The sequence below is a fragment of the Filicampus tigris genome, chromosome 6 (assembly GCF_054856515.1).
Source record: "Filicampus tigris isolate MCC_2025a chromosome 6, RoL_Ftig_1.0, whole genome shotgun sequence".
Taxonomy (NCBI): Eukaryota; Metazoa; Chordata; class Actinopteri; order Syngnathiformes; family Syngnathidae; genus Filicampus; species Filicampus tigris.
This window is the reverse complement of record NC_141222.1, coordinates 1,111,407-1,134,852: the sequence shown is the minus strand read 5'-3', so window position 1 is coordinate 1,134,852 and position 23,446 is coordinate 1,111,407. Positions and strand designations below refer to the sequence as shown.

Below are 23,446 nucleotides of genomic sequence, written 5' to 3'. Positions count from 1 at the left end.
ATTTTCCTCCCGGACACAATTTGTTTTGAAAGATGCCTAAAAAGAAGCCTTTCACCGAGTCGGCTGAGATTAAATTTGGCCGCCTCGCGAGCACGTCACACGCATGAGGGCCGATTGGTGGGCCGGACTAAAATCCACTTCCGGCCATGCTTAGTCCAGCCATTTTTTAAAAAATTTGTCACACCTCACCCTACGCCCCCAAAATGGGCATCCGACCGGTCCGGCCCAGGGATGGACTGCCCAGCACTGACAAATTGCTTAAAATGGCTTAACTAAGAGTGGTGGCCAAAATTAATCTCAGCCTACTCGGTGAAAGGCTTATTTTTAGGCTTCTTTCTACTCCCGCGTCGGCGCGAGCGACAACTGCTGATATACGGATTGTGGCATTGCCCCCTAAGTAGTAAAGTACTGTAACGAAATGAGTTATCTTTGTTGTGGTTGAATTCGTGTTTTGCAGAGTTATGAGGTTTCCGAGTCTGCTGAATGTGTCGCTCGGCTCGCTGGATGGAAGGGAGTGCGGGCGAGAGAGGAGGAGCGGAGGACGAAGGAGAGAGAGTGTGTGACTGGGTGGATTGAATGGTTGTTGTACTTGTTGTGTTGGCGTCGGCTACGGCTCACAGTAGCCGGTTGAATTAATAAAAGCGCGTTCATTGAACTACGGCTGATGGCGTATCATGTGGCACATTTTGAACGTGTTTGAAGCGTTTCCACAGCGGGTTTGAATCGTAAATTAGCCAGCTAATGATCTCTAGAAAGCTGTTAGCGTCCCTCCCGCAGCGATGTCAATCACGGACGCTTTTTTTTGTTTTGGAGTCGGGGGGCAGAACGGTGTGGCAATGACAATGTTTATGAATATGGCCGGAGGGTCGCAGCCGGAAGGGTACCCTAGTCAAGGGTGGAGGGTCGCGGCCGGACCGGCAAAAAATGGTCAAGTGCCCAGCTCTGCTGAAAAATAAGAAAATGAAAAAAAAAGGGAGATAAGTGTTTTTCACATGACAGTGATGATTTGTTGTATAAAGAATATTATATTGCCTTTGGAGGAGTAAATTAATACTTTTATAAAACTTTTATCATCCTACATTTTAAGAAATGCTATTGAGGAACCTTTAATCTTGAACCAAGGTGGCGACTTGGCAGAAGAACACTGAACATAGAGTCCAGATTCACCTGTGTGTGATAGGGGGCTTTGTTCGTGACATACTATGGCGAGGTAGGTGCGGGCTGTCTATGAGAAAAGAAAGTACGGAACTCTGATAGAAGATGAGAACACGTACGAGAATATCAGTAGAGTGGACAAAGAAGACCAAAATAAGTCATCATTGCAATGCGACCACATCTCTTTGTGGTATATTTTGGCTTCCAGTTTGGTTCTGGGCGCTATCCATGAATGTATCGCGATCCAGAGGCGACGCCGGTCGGCCCGGGAGCGACATCTACCGAATGCCCCCTCGACTTCGGTCAGGCAATTCAAGCAGGAACGGGTGAGTAAAATAGATGTTTCTGCCAACTGTGTATTTCTTCATAATCTGTTTCCCAATTTCCAATATCAAGAAGTGAGGCTACAGGGAAAGCTGCCATCATTTTGGCTGAAAGAACTATTGCACTGCAGTGGCTATTAGCCTCTGACTTGCGAACAAGGAAAACATATTTAAAAAACTTAGTATTTCTTCCGTGTTACCCCGAGTTACAGACGAACAAATGTCGGTTTTTGGTGTTAGGTAAAAGGGACAGGACGAGGGGCTACTCGTTATTTCTAGAGCTGGACACTTGACCCTTTTTTGCTGGTCTGTCCTCCATCAAGCGACCTGAGTACCCTTCCGTCCTCATCCCTCTGTCCTTATTCATAAAAAAATATCATCCTCTGACCCCGTCCGTCCTCATCCTTTTAAAGAGGTTTCGTCCTTATGTCCGCCCCCACCCACCTAAAAAAAACAAAAACACAATGTGAATGTTCAATTGAATCTGGCGGCACGATTCAATTGAAGTCAATGTAGGGCGCGGTGGCGTGCGGGGCGGTGCGGACGATGAGTTTGGAGCGGTGGGACGCAGAGAGAAGCACAGAAAATCTCACGGCAGCCAATCAGCATAATCACTGCTCCTGCTGTTCTCCATTCCCTGGTTCAGTTGTTCTCCAGAGTCGGTATTCCGGATGAAATCCTGACTGATCAGGACACTAACTTCACCTCTCGTCTGTTACAGTTGTGTCATAAGCAGTTTGGAATCACTGCTTTGCAAACCACCCCTTATCATCCTCTGACTGATGGGCTCGTCGAACAATTCAATCAAAATTAGAGGATGCTCCAGAAGTTTGTGAGTGACACAGGAAGTGACTGGGACACGTGGCTGCCATTTGTTCTCTTCGCCTACAGAGAGGTACCACAAGCCTTTACTGGATTTTCACCCTTCGAGCTCCTTTACGGATGGGATGTGCAAGGACCCCTAGACTTCTTGGGGAAGGCATGGACTGCACCAGATCCCAAGCCCACTGAGCAGAGGATTGTCCAGTATGTGTTGTAAATGAGGGACCGGTTGTCCAGGTACCGTGATGAGGCTGAGGAAAACCTGAAGGAGGCCCAGAAGAAGCAGAAGACGTGGTATGACCAGCAGGCCCGTAGAAGAGATTTCCAGCCAGGTCAAAAAGTTCTTCTATTTCTTCCCTCCTCCAGCAGCAAGTTGTTGGCCAAGTGGCAAGGCCCATACACTATCATGAGGCGTGTGGGGCCTGTGACTTATAAGGTGCACCAGCCTGATAAGAAAAAGCTCAGGTAGATATACCACATGAAGCATTTGAAGGAATGTAGAGCGGTTCCCTCTGTCACTCCTGGCCTGCTGAGAAAGGTGGAAGGGGAGGAAGATGAGGACCCTGGTGTTCCAGTAATAATGGAACGTAATAAGGGAACGTAGTGGCCAGTACAGTGACTGCGACAGGCCCTCACAAAGGAGCTAAGCAGCCACACTCATCCAAAGATAACGCAAATGGCCGCTGTGTTTGCTGCTCAATGGAACACTTGCTGGAAAACTGTAAGCAGTTTAAAAGATAGAAACACATGGACAAAGTGTTTTTATTGAAGAAAAGAGGATTGTTTTTGGCTGTCTTCATCAAGGGTGGTGCAAGTTTGAAATGTGAAATTTGCAAGCAAAACCACCCAATAGTGTTACACATAAATGGACAGACAACCACTTCAGAACAAAAATTATAAACACCAGAGCTCATTCCCATTTCTCACACAACTTGTGGACATACAGCGGCTGGCAAATGTTGCACCATGCTATGAGTGCTACCAGTGCTACCAGTTAATGTAGAGGTTGCCAAGGGTGATTGTGTGATCTCAACTTATGCCTTCTTGGATCCGGGCAGCACAGGAACGTTTTGCTCTGAACAGTTGATGCATCGCTTAAGCATTCCTGGAAAAAGAACAAAAGTCCTGCCACGAACAATGGGTCAAACAAAGATGAGTCCAGCCTTTTCGCTGTTCAACCTTGAGGTGGCCGGCCTGGAAAGCTCACAGTTCTATCTCCTCCCTGAAGTCATTACACAAAAACAAATGCCAGTCACTACAGATGATCACCATCACCTTTTAAGAAGAAAGATGTCTACTTACCAAACAACTTTGCTGTAGCCCAACATAGGTTACAAGGTATGAAGAAACGATTTAAGTTCAATCAGCAATTCCATCAAGAATATGTGGAGTATATGAACAATATAATTACTTGCAACAATGCAGAACAAGTACCCTGAAGATCAAAGAGACCTTGATTCGTGGAGAGTTTGGTATATTCCCCATCATGGCGTGCATCATCCTAGAAAAGGAACATTGCGTGTTGTGTTTGACCAGGCGCCACTTTCAAAGGTGTGTCCCTACTTTCAAAGGTGTGTCCCTGAACACTGAGCCTCTGCAAGGGGCCAATCTCACAAGCACATTGCTGGGTGTCCTCATGAGGTTCAGACAACAGCCAATAGCCTTCATGAGAGACATTCAAGCTATGTTCCATCAGGTCCATGTGCCAGAAGAGGATCGGGACTCTTTTACCTTTTTTGTAGTGGCTGAATGGAGACACAACCCTGCTGAATGACTGTGCATTTGTTCAGAGCTATCTAATCACCAAGTTGCGCAACTTATGCTTTGAGACGAACAACCCAAGATAATCAGTCCAAATTCCCAGCCATTGTTATAGAAACTGTCCAACAGAACATTTATGTTGATGATTGCCTGAAGAGCTCAGCCACTGCTACAGAAGCTATCCAGCTCCAGGGTCTCATTGTGCTTTGTCAACAGGGAGGCTTTGCTCTAGAAAAGTGGATAAGCAACAGTCGTGTTGTTCTGCAAGCCATCTCTGAAGAATGGAGAGCCAATAAGCTGAAGATGTTCGACTTGGACATTGACAAGCTTCCAGTAGAAAGAGCGCTTGGTCTTCAGTGGTGTGTGGAAACTGATGCGTTCAACTTTGGAATGGAAATGAAGCATCAGGCTCTGACCAGATGTGAGATGCTATCAGTCAACAGTTCTGTTTACGACTTGCTGGGGTTCCTGGAGCCAGTGACCTTGCAGGGCAAAATAATGCAACAGGAGCTGTGCAAAAGGGTCTGTAACTGGGATGATCCTTTGCCACCAGACATTTTAAAGCAATGGAGAAGGTGGTTAGAGGACTTGAGACAGCTAGCTGCATTCAATGTTAACCAATGTGTCAGACCAGCTAGTTTTGGAGCCATAAAACAAGCGCAATTACACCATTTTTGAAAACACCAGGCTATGGAACATTCACATGTGTTCATCTAAGCAGAATGGGAGGAGCTATTGGAAGGTCGGCTGCTGTTGCATTAGCATTGCCACTGTATCAAATAGATATTTAGGATTGTTTTTATTTAGAACAATTAATCTGGAGAAATAATTAGTTTTGGCTAAAGCGAGTGCTTCTTTATAAATCAATAAGCTATCACACCATGCCTGATGTAAGACCTCAAGTCTAGTTGCACGCCATTTGCACTCTGGCTTCCAATATGATTGTTTAAGTGAGCGGGTTTCCTCAGTAAACCACGGAGTAGGCCACTTAGGACGAGTTTTAGGTCTTAATGGTGCTACGGAGTCAAGCGCATTTAACAGAGCAGCATTAAAATCATTTGTGAGATTATCAATCGAACCAATGTAGATCGGAAAGGAAGCAGTTGCCAGAGGCAGTAGCTCAGAGAGCGCAGTGGTGGTTGAAGAACTGATATTTCGTCTGCTATAGCTATGGTTGTGGTCAGGATAATGGTAATGAGATTTCAAACTTTAAAAATTAATGGTCAGGCATAACAGTAGTACTGTATATGGTAGTACCATTATATTTGAGAATGCGAAACCTCGGTTAATACCAAATCTAAAGTATTACCATTTTTATGCGTCGCTTTGTCAATTATCTGCGTGAAGCCAAAAGTATCAATTTTTGTCTGAAACGCCACTGTAAGTGGTGCTGATGGGAGATTCATATGAATGTTAAAGTCACCCATAATCACTATATTATCTGCATGAGTTACCAAAGCCAAAGTTCAGAGAACTCATCTAAAAATCCAGTGTACGATCCGGGGGGACGGCAAATAACTGCAAGAAAAAACGGCAAGGAGGCTGTAGATCGCAAAATGAGAACTTTAAATGTTTTATAGGCGTCACTAGAATAAGGGCTAAGTTTGAGATCGGATTCGTAAATAAGGGTTACACCCCCACCTTTCTTAGGAGGGCGTGCAACATGTGAACTAAAGAAGTTCTAACCAGGTCTCGCAAAGCCCACATATGTTAAGATTATGGTCTCTTATGAGGTCATTAACTAGGAGGGCTTTTGAAGAGAGTGATGTAATATTAAACAGACCGAGTTTCAATAAAAGAGGTTTATCCGAATTATTGCCTATACCTGGATTCCTAATCATAATATTAATAAGATTGCGTTGCCTGGGACCTGTATTGCACCTCGAACAACTATAAGCGCGGCTGGAGAGTACGAATGTAGGAATCTGGAAATTATTTGTCGGCTCTCGAGTACTATTATTATCGTATAGCACCACCTCAGTAGGAACTATATTGCTATGTGATGCAGCAGTATGTGGTGTGTATGGTTCTAATGTCATGTGAGGATCGGGATTTGGAACCATACGCAGGTATGACACGGAAGTTGACGAGTAAAAAGTCTTTATCAACAAAAATACAAAGTAACAACAGAGATCAGGACTGCATCCTCACTCAAAGAAGGTTTGACGTACTCAACAATGTGTCAGTGTGTAAGTCAAACATTTAAACTGTAAGACTTCAGGCCTATATGACATCATAAAGGACAAAGAATAAGGACCATAACATCTGCAGAGCAACTGATACAACACATAAAAATCATAAGATCTAATCTAAATAAACAGCAATGTGTGTTGTCAGAGTTTAGCTTAGCGCTAGTTAACTCAAGCCTTAGAGACTCCATACCCATTCTTACAGGTTCGCTAATCGCCTGTAACCCGACCTGCTCTGATGTGAACTGCCATGGAAGGCTCAAACAGTAATCTATGTTTCTAGAAAGAGTGATGACACCTTCCCTAGGGTCAAGGCCATCCACCTTAAGCAGGTCGGGTCAGCCCCAGAAAGAAGACCAATTATCTACAAACTGCAGGTCCTGCTCACTACAAAAGCCAGCCAGCCACCGGTTAAGCGAGAGTAATCTGCTAAACCTCTCATCATTGCCTCTCGCAGGCAAGGGGCCAGAGACTATTACTCGATGGCGACTCATCTTTCTGGCGAGATCACAAGTCCTTGCTATGTTCTTGTTTGTTAAATTAAATTCATTAAATCCATTGAACAATGGATGTCTCTTAATTTTTTGCTTTTTAACTCCGATAAAACCGAGATGTTGATTATTGGCCCTGCTCGTCATCGGCACCTATTTAAGAACACCACTCTGAGGCTCGATAAATGTACTATTACCCAAAGTGATTCAACAAAAAATCTTGGTGTTATACTCGACCCAACTCTGTCTTTTCAAATGCACATTAAGAACATTACTAAAACCGCATTTTTCCATCTCCGTAATATTGCTAAAATTCGTCCAATTCTGTTGAATAGTGATGCAGAAATTTTAATCCACGCATTTGTTACGTCTCGCCTCGATTATTGTAACGTTTTGCTTTCTGGTCTTCCCATGTCTAGTATTAAAAGTCTGCAGTTAGTACTAAAATGCCGCAGCAAGAGTCTTGACAAGGACGATAAAGTTCGATAATATTACTCCGATATTAGCCAATTCGCATTGGCTCCCAGTCCACTTGAGATGCGATTGCAAGGTTTTGATACTTACCTACAAAATACTGCATGGCTTAGCACCTTCCTATCTCGTCGACTTAGTGATACCATATGTTCCGATCCGAAACCTTCGGTCACAAAATGCCAGCCTTTTAGTGATCCCGAGAGCCAAAAAGAAGTTCGCAGGCTATAGAGCAGGCGTGTCCAAAGTCCAGCCCGGGGGCCAAATGTGGCCCGCGGTCAAATTTTATCCGGCCCGCAGCCTCTATCATAAAATGAATCAAGTCTGGCCCGTTGCCCCGTTGACAAGTGCATTAAATACACTCTACATGCAATTTCACATTTACACACAAGAGGGCAGCAGAACTTTGTCCAACTGCATAATCCTGTGTGGCCCTTTTCGGACAGTTTCTATGCTGCAGTCACACCAAATCCATTGAGAGAGTTTCTGGTGGCGTGATTCAATTGAAGTCAATACAGTTCGCGCAGGCGGGCGCGGTTGCGTGCAGGGCGCCGCAGATGATGTGTTTGGAGCGGTGGGACGCGGAGCGAAGCATCGAAAACCCGTCCATTCGCCATGTATAAAACAACTGAACTTTTTTCCCTCTTTGCCTCACGGCAACCAATCAGCGTCATAACGTCACACCGAGCGTCATGTACATTCGGCGGAGAGCGCAAAATGGAGGAAAAGATTATTGTTCGTGGACACCCCGAGCTATATAACACGGCCAGCTACTATTACCGGGACAAAAAAAAAAAAAAAGAGACCAAATATTGGAGAACCGTGAGTGATCTTTGTATACCTGGTATTTTTTTACTTTCTTTATTTTGTTTTTCACAGCTGTTGAACTTCATCAAGACAGCAGTATTGTTTGCATTTGCACAGTGTCGGCCACTTGATTGCGATATCGAAATGCTGTCGTCGTACACTACCTAGCTAAACACCCCCCTCTCTGCTGTGCGTGAATGAGTGCCTGCTGCTAGAATGGCGACAATGAATAAAAAAGGAATGTTGACAGCGAGGGCCAACAATTTAAGAAAAGGGGTATATAGGACTGTTTTTTTCCCCCACTGAAACTGAGACAACTGTGTCTCCCTCATTTGCAAGGAGACTGTTACTTATTGCCCTGTTTTTAAATCTAAAAGTTCAGTGAACATTTATTCTCAACAATATGCCATGTTTCAAATTAACTATTGCCTGTACTGGTGAATATGATATATATGATATATATATTTTTACATATTTATTCCCCTGTTATTTATTTAAAAAGTTAAGACAATAGGGATGGTATTAGAACGCCACGAGATTTCTTGTCCCTGCACAGCACGATATCTATTTTCTTTTGACGGTGTTTTGGAGTCCGGGTGAATATAGCAGATGTCCTAAAAGGAGCTGTCACCGAATGGGAACTTCCAAGGCCAAATCACGGAGTCGCTGTTGTGACCGACAACGCTCGCAACATGGATGTGCCGATCCGTGAAGCTGGTTTTCAGCCACACATTAAGTGCTTATCGTGCAGGCAATGAACGCAACGCTAGTGCAGCTGGTCCAAAGTTGGCCGCATATCATGTTTGTTTCGACGTGTCAAGTGTATAGTTTCTTTTTTTCACCGATGCTCAACAGCAGCAGCACTTTTGATGTCTAAATAAAGACAGCTCGAGCTGTCCGCGCTCAAACTAGTTATGGACATAATCACGCGCTAGAACAACTCTTGGACATGATTGCTCACGACCTAGAGCAGCGGGGTGCCGTATCTGCAGCTCTGAGGAGCCCAGAACTACGACGAGTTGCAGAAATCTTGACACAGACGCAGTGACATTCCTCTTGTTGAAAATTGACTGAGAAACAAGTTGAACTCTACAATACAATACAATTGTATTTAATTAGCGCATTTCATAACAGCTAGAGCTGTAACAAAGCACTTTGAAAACAATACAATAAATAAAAAAAACAATAAGAGGCAGTGATACATCTATTAATAAATATATCAATAAATTAACAAATATATAAAATGTAAATAAAAATATAAATAAAGCCAATAAATTAACATAAAACACTATATACAATTGAGTTACTGCCCCACGAGCACAGTTGGATTTTGTTAAAGTATTCAGTAAGAGGAAAGACCTCAGCTTTAGCTGTTATTGCAGCAATATTTGAGAGCATGTAACGAAAGTGACTCCTGTTTGCATTTGCACTTAAGAGCTAAATGATAAATTTTCTTGCAGTCTGTTTGATAAAAAACATTTTGAAAACTGAAAAAATTACTTTAGGTATTTTTTTTATATTCGAAATTTAGCAAAAATCTCGTCTTGTTCTCGCGGACTCAATCTCGTGAGACATCTTGTCTCATGGGATTTTTGTCTTGTCCCATCCCGATAAGAGAACACTTAATTTCCAGTTGTTATTCATGTTTGAAATGTAATTTGCACTCATGAATACTGTTACTTATTTCCATCCATCCATCCATTATCTGTACCGCTTCTCCTCACAAGGGTCGCGGGGCGTGCTGGAGCCTATCCCAGCTGTCTTTGGGCAGTAGGCGGGGGACACCCTGAACTGGTTGCCAGCCAATCGCAGGGCACACAGAGACAAACATCCGCACTCACAATCACACCTAGGGGCAATTTAGAGTATCCAATCAACTTACCATGCATGTTTTTGGAATGTGGGAGGAAACCGGAGTGCCCGGAGAAAACCCACGCAGGCACGGGGAGAACATGCAAACTCCACACAGGGAGGCCGGAGCCGGGATCGAACCCACGACCTCTGAACTGTGAGGCGGACGTGCTAACCAGTCGACCACCGTGCCACCCGTTACTTATTTCCCTGTTTTTAAATCTAAAAGTTCAGTGAACAATTAATTTCCAGTGATATGTCATGTTTTAAATGGACCAAAAGACATGTTTAAGAATTTTGAAATTTAAATTAAGAAGTCAAAAACGAAAGGCAGACTGGTTTGCTAAAATGTGATTGGATTTATTGGTGTTCCATGTAAAAAAAAAAAGTCAGGCTAAAATGGTTGCCCCCCCCACATTTTCACCTCAGCAAATCTGGCCCTCTTTGCAAAAAGTTTGGAGGGGGGGGGGGAATTGGAGCATTATGGAATTAGCCAATGGTAGGATTAGAAGTAACCGGACTCAATATATGGGTAGAAGTGACACTGATTCCAATAGCTTACCAATAGATCGGCATCTTTAATAAAAAGTAAAAAGTTGTGGATCTCACAGGGAATGTAGCACCGGGGAGTGAGAGGGAAAATGCTATTTGTGTACTGTGTTCCCTCACTTTTTGCAGGTGATATGTTCTTAGCCCCCCGCTGCAATGAGTGAATTTCTCCAAAGTAGAGGTTAACTTTTGTTGTTATTATTTGCTTATTATTATTATTATTTATTTTTTTTTTTAAATCTGAAATCTGTCAAAGGTGAATAGGAAAATGTGCCAAAATAGCGAGGTAAGACTGCAATTCATGAAGTTATGGTCACAAATGAAAATCCACGATACAGTGAATCGACAAAAAACGTACCACGAACTAGTGAAGGAATGCTGTATTATCATTATTACTGACAAGAAGCTTTTGATATGGTTGAACACTCGCAATTACACATTTGCAGGAAATGTGGTATGAGGGGTCTCTCACAATGATGGTTGCACAGACATTTAAACATTAGATTACCATACTTGCAATTGATGAATTGATCACATCAAATGATATTGGTTTGTGGACTTCCCCTTTAAGCTCAGTTTTTGAGGCCCAAGTTATTTGTCATTTTTTAATATAATATCTGCAAAGTATCATGGATTCTGAAGCTAATGATCTTTGCTGATGGTACATAGATTTTTGTAGCACTGGACATGATATCCATCCATCCATTATCAATACCGCTTCTCCTCACAACTGTCGCGGGCGTGCTGGAGCCTATCCCAGCTGTCTTCGGGCAGTAGGCAGGGTACACCCTGGATCGGTTGCCAGCCAATCGCCAAGCACACAGAGACAAACAAACATCCGCACTCACAATCACACCTAAGGGCAATTTAGAGTGTGGACATTATATTATTAACCTAATATTAACAGTATGGAATGGATTAAATACATGATTTTAGGAAAACATTTTTGCTACATTGAGTGGAAACAGAATGGGTTTGTTTTGATTTGACAGATTAATTAATGATGTATAATTGTGTTTTTATGGAGTTGGAATTGCATGATGTCTGTGGAACTGACGGCAGGCAACAAGTTGTAAAAAACGATCTGACTAAGCAAGGGCAGAGGTGGATTTTAGTCCGGCCCACTAATCGTCCCTCGTGTGTGACGTCGTCACAAGGTGGCCAAAATTAATCTCAACCGACTCGGCGAAATTGGCAAACAATAAAAATTGCCTCAGAACACTTCAAACGCGCCACTAGCTACCCAACTGCGCAGGAGATTTTTCAACAAGAGATACAGCGTGAGTTCTACTAGTACGACAAGGGATGAGACCCTTGACTGTCCAGTGCTGCAGGAGTATGTAGCTTTCGTTGTACTAAAGCTGATACAAATAAATATTCACTGCATGTTCTCTTCTACAGAGCTGTCTTCATTAATTGCTTGCACAACGCCTTTCATGTGCTTACCAGTAGTCACATTGAAGATGCATATTCTGCCCTTCAGTAGTTAAACACATGTAATACCATGGATAATGCCACAGGTGTCAGCCATTTCACCTCACTGACAGAAACACGACCAAAATCGACCGAAATCAAGCTTTGGAGCTCGTCATGAGAATCCGGTCTGTGCATGTTGCTAAGTCTGCTGTAGGTCTGAAGATGGCTTGGGATCCCCTGAAGTAATTGAGAGGGCACTTTTTCAGAGGGTAGAAAACTTTCCAAATATCAGTGCTAAAGATCCTTGCTACAAATATTCACCAAAGGTCTGCAGAAGCTGGATAACGATCCTGATCATTTGAATCAGGTGTGTGTTGCACCAGGGACAGATGGAAAACAGGTAGGACACCGGTCCTCGGGGAACAGGATTGAAGACCCCTGCTTTAAAGCTTAGAGAACTGGGAGACCTGCTCAGGGAGTTGGTGTCTCCCATACAGTCTGCAAGAGAGGTGGTTAGTTCAGGGCTCTCTGTACAAAGAGCAGAACAATGTATCATTCCCTCCATTTTCTCTCTTTACAAATTTCATATGCAATGAAGCTAGGAGAAGGAACGACCCCAGTTTTACTCTTCCAACTAGTTCTACAGTTCCATCGAACAGTTCCCACAGATTTGCCACGGGTCTACGTCAGCCGGAAGAAGTGAAATGAAGTCCAGGATACCTTGAAAAGCCCGTGTCAGCTCAAAAGACAGAAATTGCAGCAGAACACTCCCCCTCACTGCCAGTCAACCCCATCCATCCATCCATTATCTGTACCGCTTCTCCTCACAAGGGTCGCGGGGCGTGCTGGAGCCTATCCCAGCTGTCTTTGGGCAGTAGGCGGGGGACACCCTGAACTGGTTGCCAGCCAATCGCAGGGCACACAGAGAAAAACATCCGCACTCACAATCACACCTAGGGGCAATTTAGAGTATCCAATCAACTTACCATGCATGTTTTTGGAATGTGGGAGGAAACCGGAGTGCCCGGAGAAAACCCACGCAGGCACGGGGAGAACATGCAAACTCCACACAGGGAGGCCGGAGCCGGGATCGAACCCACGACCTCTGAACTGTGAGGCGGACGTGCTAACCAGTCGACCACCGTGCCGCCAACACCAGTCAACCCATCCATAAAAAAAAAAACCTTCTCTGAAAAAGTGTAGAGGTTTTCAAAGCAAGCCACTTACAGAACATAAGGCTTTTCTTAAAGAGAATGGCATCTGCTTTAGCTGTTGCTCTTTGACAACTCACTTTGCAAAGAATTGTGAAGCGGCCTTGAAATGTACTTGAGTGTGAGAGCAACAGCCACATTGCCGCTTTACACCCTGGACCTGCTCATTGGGATAGTAACAACCCCTCAATTGAGCACAGCGGGGAGGATGAAGGACAAGCAACACAGCGGTCAAATCCAGATGCACAGAAGTCTGCAACAGAGGGAAGGAACCTCGGTCTTGTTCCAAAATCTGCCTTGTGGTAGTCTACTAGCTATTAAGGTTTATGCTATATCAAACGTTCAAAGTAACAAATAATTTGTTAGATCATAATTCTTCAACCTTTTCCAAATTAAAGGGTTGGACACACCATACACACTGCGAACATGTGCAGGCACAACTGAAACATCAGGGATAAAAGCAACAGGGCTCATGGCAGAGTTATTAGAGTGGTACTTCTTAATTGTGACCACATGCCGGCTGATCGATCAGAGATCCCAACACCTGCTGCTGCACAGCATCATGCTCATGATGGTCTATAGCCCACAAGATTCCATGCCTTCATCCAGAGGCTCAGATATTAATCCTTTTGAGACGCGACATCTTTCAGGTGCATAAACTCAGAGAGCATTGCAATTGTCCTCCGAATGACCCCTATGCTCAGAGACTAGACCTTGGCTGTGTCGTTGGCAATGTCTGTTTGGGATCAGCGCACAAACCAGAGTCTGTTACTTCCTTATGGACCAACATGCTCGTAAACAGGCGTCCAGCCCTTCTCTCTCCATGCCTCAAACATCTTAAAGTAAAAGAAAGGCTTGGCAAAACAACCTTTGATGACATCTGTCTTGGCAGATCGATTTTGAAAGGACAAAGGACGGTCATAAAGTGGGCCTCTCCATCGAAGACAAGCTCTTCATCGAGCTCATGAATAAAGAGATGTTCATGGACAACACTTCCATTCTGGACTCCATGCCCACAGCTCCCGGACAACCAAGATCAGGCTCTCAGTTGCTTTCTCTTCAATGCACACTCGCACGCTAGCACGCTAGTTGGCCCCTGTTCTCTTCACCCTGTACACCTCAGACTTTTGCTACAACTCAGAGCTGTGTCACATCCAGAAGTACGCCGACGACATAACCATTGTTGGGTGTATCCAGGACGACAGAGAGGAGGAGTATCGGAGACTGGTCAGAGACTTTGCGACATGGTGCCACACCAACCACCTACAGCTTAACACCTCTAAAACGAAGGAGCTGGTCATTGACTTTAGGAGGTCCAGACCAGGACCGCGACCAGTCCTGTTAGAGGGAGCTGAGGTGGAGGTGGTGGACAATTACAAATTGGGCTGTGACTGGACAACAAACTGGACTGGACAACACACACCAGCCAACTGTACAAGAAGACGCAAAGCAGGATGTATTTCCTGAGGAGACTGCGCTCCTTCAACATCTGCTGCAAACTTCTGCAGATGTTTTACCAGTCTGTGGATGCCAGCATCCTTTTCTACACCGTGGTGTGCTGGGCGGGCAGCATATCAAAGAAGGACATTTCCAGACTGGACAAACTTATCAGGCTCTGTGGTTGGCATGAAACTGGACTCTTTGATGACGGTGGAAGAGAAGAGGATTCTGGATAAACTGCTGGATATTATGGACAATACCAGCCACCCTCTGCACACTGTCATTAAAAACCAGAGGACCCTATTTAGTAAAAGACTGCTGCTCCCCAAGTGTAGGACCAACAGATTAAAGAGCTCTGTTATCCACTGTGCTAGCATACTATACAACGCCTCACTGGGGGGGAGGAGAGCGTAGATTGCACTACACTGTACATAAAGGGCACTTCATTTAAAGGGCACTTCTTTTATTTCAATGTGTAATAAATCTATTGATTTATTGATTATTTTAATCTAAAAAAAATATTCTTTATCTTTTATTTTTTCCTTTAAATTTTTTAAGTGTTCCTTTACTTTTTTTCTGCTCTTCCTGTCTACATGACTTCCTGTCTACATGCCTCTTTGTTCTTATTGCTGCTGGAAATGCAAATTTCCCAGAGGGAGTCATCCCAAAGGGATCAATAAAGTCAAGTCTAAGTCTTGCAAGAAAGCCTGAAATCAAGACTAATTTCCTGGACTTCATACAAAAAATCTTTGATCACAACCAGTCAGAATTAGCTCCTGCATTGTCAGAGGGAGAGGAACGATGGTATCTACCCATATTTGGTGTGTTCCACCCATGTAAGCCAACTCAAATCAGGGTCGTCTTTGATTCCACCACTCAACACCTTGGTATCTCGTTGAACAATGTGCTACTCACCGGTCCAGATTTGAATAACAGCTTGCTTGGAGTCTTGTTGCGTTTCCAAAGAGAGCAAGTGGCCGTGATAGCAGTTATAGAGCAGATGTTTCATAGTTTAATTGTCAGGGAAGACCATCGGGACTTCCTTTGGTTCTTCTGTTTTAAAGACAACAATCCCTGCAATGATATCATCGAGTATAAGATGAAAGTCCATATATTCGGCAACAGGCTGACACCAGCAGTAGCCGTCTATGGTCTTTGTCATGCACCACAACAGGGAGCAAGTGAATACGACACGGATGCTAAACACTTTGTAGAGCGAAACTTTTACATCTACGACGGCTTTAAGTCCCTTCCATCAGCTGGATGGGCCAACAACCTGCTTAAGAGAACACAAAGAGATGCTAGCAGCTTTCAGCCTGTGGCTCCATAAGATAGCATCAAACAACCCTGAAGTTTTGGAAGCTTTCCCTCAGGAGGATCACGCAAAAGGTCTCCAGAATTTAGACTTAGATGACACCTCAGACCACATTTAACGCAGCATAGGGCTCACCTTGGACCTTAAACATGACCTTTTTACTCTCAGAGTGGAAACTGCAGAGAAACCCTTCACTCGTAGACATATTCTAGCTACTGTAAACAATCTTTTCTACACCCTCGGACTTGCTGTGCCAGTCATCATTCAAGGGAAGTTTCTACTGCGAGAATTTACAAGCGGTGAAGTCCTCGACTGGGATTGTCCTCTTCCTGATGAAAAGAAAGCTAGATGGAAAGTCTAGGAAAACTCCTTACAAAGCCTGAGTAACTTAAAAATTCCAAGGACTTACACTCCTACTACTCTTACCACAGCCTACAGGAAGGAACTTCACATCTTGAATGCTTCAATCAAAGCCATAGCAGCTGTTGCCTACCTAAAGATGTATGGCAGCAATGGAAAGTATGACATTGGCTTTGTCTTAGAGAAGGCTAAACTAGCTCCTGCAGCTGCCCATACAGTACCATGATTGGAGCTGGATGTGGCTAGACTAGCAGTGGAAATAGCGAAGTTGGTGGAGAGAGAGTTGGACATCAAGACACAGTACACACAGACATAGTACAAGTTTTACACAGACAGCAAAATTATTTTGAGATATATATACAACGAGATCAGATGGTTTTATGTGTACATCACCAACAGAGTACAGCGAATCAGAAAGTCCACCAAACCTGAGCAGTGCCACTATGTCTGCATCGCCAAGACGTGCATCCTAATTTGAATGAAGGCGATTTGGTACTACTTGAAGACAGCCAGGCAAAGCGGAATGAGTGGCCAATTGCTCAAGTCACAAAAACATTTCCTCATCAAGATGGGAAGGTCCGGAAGGTCAAACTCAAGGTTACAAGGTCTGGGTCGGCAAAGACTTTCCTGAGACCGGTCTCTGAAATGATTCTTCTACAGACTGCAGAAGCCAGGGAGCAATGTTAATTATTTCCATTTTTTATATATGTTTATGTTCTTCATGTAGTGGTATTTGATTCCCGTATTTTCCGGCCTATAAGTCGCGTTTTTTAAAAAAATAGTTTGGCCAGGGGTGCGACTTATACTCCGGAGCGACTTGTGTGAAATTATTAACACATTATTACCTGTATATCATTTCACATAAAGAAACAAAGATAAATCCTTAATGCTATTAAAATACATGGATAATTTAAACAGTTAAATCCTAATATTTTGTTAAATAAGTAATTAAAATAGTATGATAAAAAGGCAATTTGACTATCAATACATCTACTTGTCGTGCCTGTGGTGTACACACACGTACGGAGCGGAGACAACAGAGAGATAATTACATTACATACATTCTACATGGTCGGCGATAAATAAAATACTTATTTAATCGATCTACGACCGTTTTGGTGAGTTTAAAAGTATCTTACCTTGTAGTGTTGTACACATTAATTTTGAGAATTTACACTGGCTGAAGCGGGCAGTATAGACCATTGATACCGGTTAGAGAATCAGGAGAATGGAAGTTCTTGAATGCTTTAATGTCATCAGGTTGCATAATTTTGAGTATATATTTGAGTGTGTATATGTTTGTGTGGTTATGTATCAATCAACGCACACTAAAGAACGATGTCAGAGGAAAAGGAAATGTCAGAGGAAAAGGAAGTGCCACCGTAGGAGATACGGAAGAAACGCACCAAGGCAGAACTAAACTTTGGTTCCCCCCAGTCTTTCTGACATACCTGTTGTAAATTCCTCATTAGTGCTTCGTTTATACAGGCATTGGTTTACTGTTTAACTTGTGTGTTTTACACCAGACATGTTTTCGGGCAGCTAATGGGTCCTTTCTTTACGTTGATTTATGTCGGGCATATTGTTGGACAGCTAAGGGGTCCTAACGAGAGACGTTTGGAGTCTGTTAGCCGTTAGCAGCAGAAGCGCGCCGTCTCCTTGGTCGTGTACGCGCTGGGATTGAGTGAGTTGTTGAGCTCTGTGGAATGGATTGGAATGCTACTGAAGCCACGTTGTTCCCTATCACTGTGTCCGGTCACGCTCTTTGATTCGGGTGACTGTTTGGATGAGGCGCTCCGGTGAATCCCCCCAAATTCACATACAGTCCTAACATTACCGTAACTTTCTTATAATTCTACGTGTGTGAATATAAGCTAAATGTTAACATCGTAGCTCAGTGCAAATGATGTGTATTATGTGCACGGAGGCAACTTGGTTTCCGGGTGGTGAGTGGGGGGCGTTGTGTAATGTAACGTAAGCATACCGTTCAGCCTGTTGTTGTCTCTATTCTATTTTAAATTACATTCATTTAAATTTTAAATGACATGTCTGTTCTTGGTGTTGGATTTTATCAAATAAATTTCCTTAAAACATGCAACTTATACTCCAGTGCGACTTATATGTTTTTTTCTACTTTGTGATGCATTTTATGGCTGATGCGACTTGTACTCCGGAGCGACTTATAGTCCGGAAAATACTGTAATACCAGGCGGGGAGCATCATGGCTTGTTAGTGCTGACTTGTAAATATATAAAAAATAGCAAATGCTATTGATCAGAGAAAGCAAGATATTGTAATATTAATTAATATTAAGGAAGCCTTTGATACAATTAACTATGATATATTAATTAAAAAACTGGAACTGTATGCCATTAGAGGTATTGTGTTAGACTGGATCAAAAGCTATCTAAGAGTAGACAACAATTTGTTAGGTTGGGTGATGTTTCTTCATCTAATTTGGATATTGTTTGTGGTGTCAATATGGTGGACCACAGTATTCTTTGCACCACTAAGTGGGCATTAGTGGATGCGCTCTGGAGTGGTTTAGATCCTATTTGGCTGACAGGACATTTTCTGTTAGCCTAGGTTCCTCTGAGTCCCGCTCTGCCCCTCTATCGTATGGTGTTCCACAGGGTTCTATTTTTGGGCCATTGCAGTTCTCTTTGTATTTGCTGCCCCTGAGTTCCATCCTTCGAAAACATGGTGTTTCCTTCCAATCCAATCCATTTTATTTATATAGCACCTTCCTTGGTCCAAAATGCTGTTGCACGCCTCCTAACTGGAGCTTGAGAGATGGAGCACATAACACCAATTCTGGCCTCCCTTCACTGGCTCCCAGTGCATTTTAGGGTTAAATTTAAGATTCTTCTATTTGTTTATAAGTCATTAAATGGCCTCGCCCAAGCGTACATCTCCGAGCTCCTCCAATCCTACTCTCCTTCCCGCAGCCACAGGTCTGTGGACCAGGTGCTGCTTGAGGTGCCGAGGACTAAGCGGAGCCTCAGAGTGGATCGAGCCTTTTCGGCTGCTGGTCCTTCCCTTTGGAATGACCTCCCATCGGATGTTAGGCAAGCCCCCTCTCTGTCCACTTTTAAAACCCGGTTGAAGACACATTTCTATTCTCTCGCTTTTCATCCGACCTGAGACTGAGTCTGTTTTCCGGTGTATATTGTATATAGTGTTTTATGTTAATTTATTGATTTCACTTGTTGTATTATGGCTATTTTGTTGTTTGTTTGTAAAAGTGCTTTGTTTTACAGCTCTAGCTGTTGTGAAATGCGCTATACAAATACAATTGTAGTGTATTGTATATATTGCATTTATGTACCGTTCATACAAGTCGGTTTGTTCAGTTCTACATTAATGTGAGACAATTTGTTTGATAATTTGTTTGCACGCACTTTTTTTCCTTTGTTTTTTTTTTTGTTTGTTTTTTTGTGTCTTGCCGATGTATCGCATCAGGACCCTGTATCAGCAGATCCTTAAAACCAAAGACTCGGACACGGGTGCCAAAAAATCGGAACATCCCAAAATAAAACCATATTTTTTTATGATTGTGATTAAAGTGGGTGCTCCATGAGCACAATGTAGTCAAATTACGATTAAGACAACAGTCAATCCGCATTGCTTTGTTTTTAATACACTAAGCGCTGACGTGAGATGAACATAGTGGTGACCGAATGACTGACCATAAACCGACAATAAGTTCTTCCAATTAGTATTTTGATAATGTAAGGTATGCACAATTTGTGGTGATACAGTATATTGTGTTCATAGATTTAAGTGGGTAGTACTAGCTACCATAATTGTGATAAATGTTGCAGTCCTGAGCCAGAGCTACCTGGGATCCTTGATAATAGATCTGTTAGGTTAATTAATACTATACATTTTCCATAGGTGTGATTCTGAGTGGTTGTCTTTCACTATATGTCAATCCCGTAATTTACTGGTGAGTCATCCAAGGTAACTGGAATAGACTCTAGCTTAATCGGTGTCCCGGAACCGCAGCAGTCGTGCAGAAAATGGATTAATGAACTGTAATAGTATTGTTGACGGCATCTAAGTTTGGCAATGAACAAAATTGTACCATCCAATTGCACTTGAAAATCCAAAACTATATCACCAAAAAACAGAAAATACTTACCGAACAGCATTCAGAAAACCAACGGAGCTTCTTGGCTGTAGTGTCAGAGCTTAGTTTCTCCAGCTCCTGCTTGATGTCTCTTGACACTTTACCACAGAACAGTGGTGGAGAGCTGGGAACCATAGCTTTATCTGCAAGACACACCGCCAGTGTGGATTTCTACCTTTTTAGAATACAGACCAAAAACAAAACAGAACCAACCCAGTATGAATTAAGTATACCAGTGTTTCCAATGATCTTCTCCCAGGGTTGATTGGTGAGGATGTTTAGCAGAAGAGGAGAGATTAGGGGTGTCAGAGACCACAGCCTCACTGTGCTGTCTCGGCTACAACTGGCCATGGTGAAAGGACGACTTTGATGGCATGTTAAACCTAAACAGACACACACATCCTGACATCAACCTACACTCAAAAAAATCAACATGAGTGTCTGTTTTATCAACAAAATTGTGACATGTAGCTTCTGCTTTATTTATTCATGTTTAGTGCTTAAACATATTTCACTCATGTAGTTTTAACCTGAAATAGGAATCCCAAATGCAATACCGCTCCAGAGCAGTAGTTGGCAGTAACGTGCGACATACCCTCTTCATCAGCTAAGATTGCGTGCTTCTGTGTAAAGTTCCATGACAGAAAGTTGTGAGCCTTATATTTGACTCACGCAAATTGAAGCTGCAAGCATCCATGAAATTTAAACCATTTATGGGGGACAAACATATCAGTCAGTAAGTTCATTTTCACTTTTTATTCTCTGTGATGTTTATTTTTGTTTTCTTAATTATTTTCGATGTATGACCACTAGTTTTAGCTTTCGTGTGTTGTTGCCTTTGAGCTAAGCCTAAACTGCTCACAACTGTTAAACACGGCCCGTGATATAGACCAGTGAAAGTACTGTACACTTATTGGTACGTTGGTAAATTAATAATTGAACAACAATTTGTTGTTCACATGCCTGTTAAAGTTCTTTATATATAGATTATGATGGAGTGCGTGCGTGCGTGTGTGTGCGCATGCGCTGTTGTCTTCCCGCTATTTTTTTTTTTAAACCATTAGAACAAACAATATGTTTTCCTGATAGTGGCTTGACATGCATACAGGCCCAGAACTACGAGAGAGGTAACCTTAAACTACAAAGTGTGTAATCAAAGATAAATGTTAATGTGTGTGTGTATAATGTGTATGTCATGTCATGTCATCTTCCAAACCGCTTATCCTATATAGGGTCGCGGGGAGTTGCTGGAGCCTATCCCAGCCGTCAATGGGCGAAGGTAGACTACACCCCAAACTGGTCGCCAGCCAGTCGCAGGGCACACATAGACACTGTCACTGAGTGGGAATCGATCCCACGCTGCCCGCACACAACTCAGGCGTGTGTACCACTACACTATCAGCGGACGTATAATGTGTATATGTACGGTATATATATTTTTTACAGTGATGTTTCCTAAGGCAGTTATTTGGATTGTCTCAATTATTGCAATAAATATGGTATCTTATTTAAAACTTTCATACTAAGTTGTAAGTATGGTTACTTTACTGTTTATTTATTGTAACTGTAGAATTCAAGAGGATCACAACAGTTAGTCTGGTGTTGAAGTTCTCCTCTGGACTGGATGCTCATTCACAAGACTTGATCAGGGTGTTTGGCGAGAAAGGTGGCACTCAAGGAAGAAAGATTAGGGGCATCTTGGTTCCCGTATCTCTGGTATGTTAATGGTAAGATAGCCTGTCAAACCTATATATCTTTAAAAAAAAAAGTGAACATTTGAAAAGAAGAAATTTGATTACAACAAAATCCTTCTCTGATTACAGATTTAATTAATTAAATTACAGATTTTCACAAAACTAAAATTTGACATTTTAGGATTTAGTCTAAGTCATTCACTGCCAGACATTTTCAGACCCTATTTTACTCTAACGTTTGAAAAAATTATAAATACGTTCCTGTGATTGAATGGCTGGACTGAAAAGACAAGTAAATGTGTCAATGGCAATGAATGAGTTTAAATAATTTGAGACACTAGAGTGATTTACCAATTCCTATGTATGTGTTGTGATACCTACGCTCCTCATGATTTAAAATGTGTTTTTTAAATTGTTTTCATTTATTTATTTTAATTGTTGTGGCAAACTGACTGACACTGCTCAGACCAACATTGTTGAAGTCAGAAGAGAGTGGCTCCTCAAAACCATGTGAAATGTACCTCAAGGAGACAAGCTGGTGATAGAATACATGATATGGGTATGGAATTACATTTTTATCCTATGGCATCTGTCATTCACTAAAAATTGCGCACTGCAAATATAGTATTTAACTTTGAAATGTCAATGAATAATCTGTCACAGTAGTTATGTTCATATTTATTTAGAGAGATGAGTCATGAATGTTTTTGTTCTTACAGGGTGTAACTGTCGGAAGCAACCAGGCTGAAATTAAGGGGGTGGTCTTTAGAATTTATGCCATTCGAAAAGATGGGGCCGAGTCAGAGGATAACCCAGATGATGTGGTTATCATTATAGATGGTGACAATGTTCTGGATGAACTGGGGAATGTCCCATTTGCTGTTGTGATGCTGTTCGCTCTGGTCTACGCACTCAACCTAAGCTACCCTTCAGAGTTAAGACACAGCATTGAAGTTTTGCAGAAGATCATCATGGAGCTTGGTAGAAACAGACTCCCAAGAAAAGCTCAAACATTGAAAAGCACGCTTTGAGGAGTGACCAATAGACCTAAATTGAAGCAGAAACAGACTTGGTAGAAAGACTTACAAGAAAAGCTCAAACATTGAAAACCACACTTTTACGCAAGTCATCCTGTGTGGAGTGACCAAAAGACTTAGATTGAAGCAAGTATTATCAAGAAAACCTTAAAGCCTATGTAGTAGCTTTTTTATATCACTGAGAACCTAACAATGTTTAAAAAATTGCACAATTTTGAGGATATTATCTGTTTAAAAGAGCAAAAGGACTTTGGACTAAAATGTTCGCAATAATCATGTAAAATTAACCAAGTATTTTCAAGGAAAGGTGATCCATGTTCAAATGCTGCTCATTGCTGCTTTCCACATTCTCCTTATAAGTTTAATTGGTTGACTAGTGTATTTTTTACGTATGTGCATGTGTATATGGTAATGTTTTGGGG

At 42.5% G+C, this 23,446-nt stretch overlaps 1 protein-coding gene and 1 pseudogene across 3 annotated transcripts in view; both read right to left on the bottom strand.

Moving 5' to 3' along the window:
* wdr17 (WD repeat domain 17) overlaps window positions 1-23,446 on the bottom strand; it is a 245,828-nt gene that overhangs the window by 102,286 nt on the left and 120,096 nt on the right. For all 3 annotated transcript variants that reach the window (XM_086033934.1, XM_086033935.1, XM_086033936.1), the window contains 2 exons: window positions 20,527-20,676; window positions 20,306-20,436 (listed from right to left, as the gene is read on the bottom strand). In XM_086033934.1, the coding sequence (XP_085890060.1) occupies window positions 20,306-20,436; window positions 20,527-20,676 (281 nt within the window). The remainder of the gene's footprint in view (window positions 1-20,305; window positions 20,437-20,526; window positions 20,677-23,446) is intronic.
* On the bottom strand, window positions 4,794-5,902 carry LOC147145433 (uncharacterized; annotated as a pseudogene).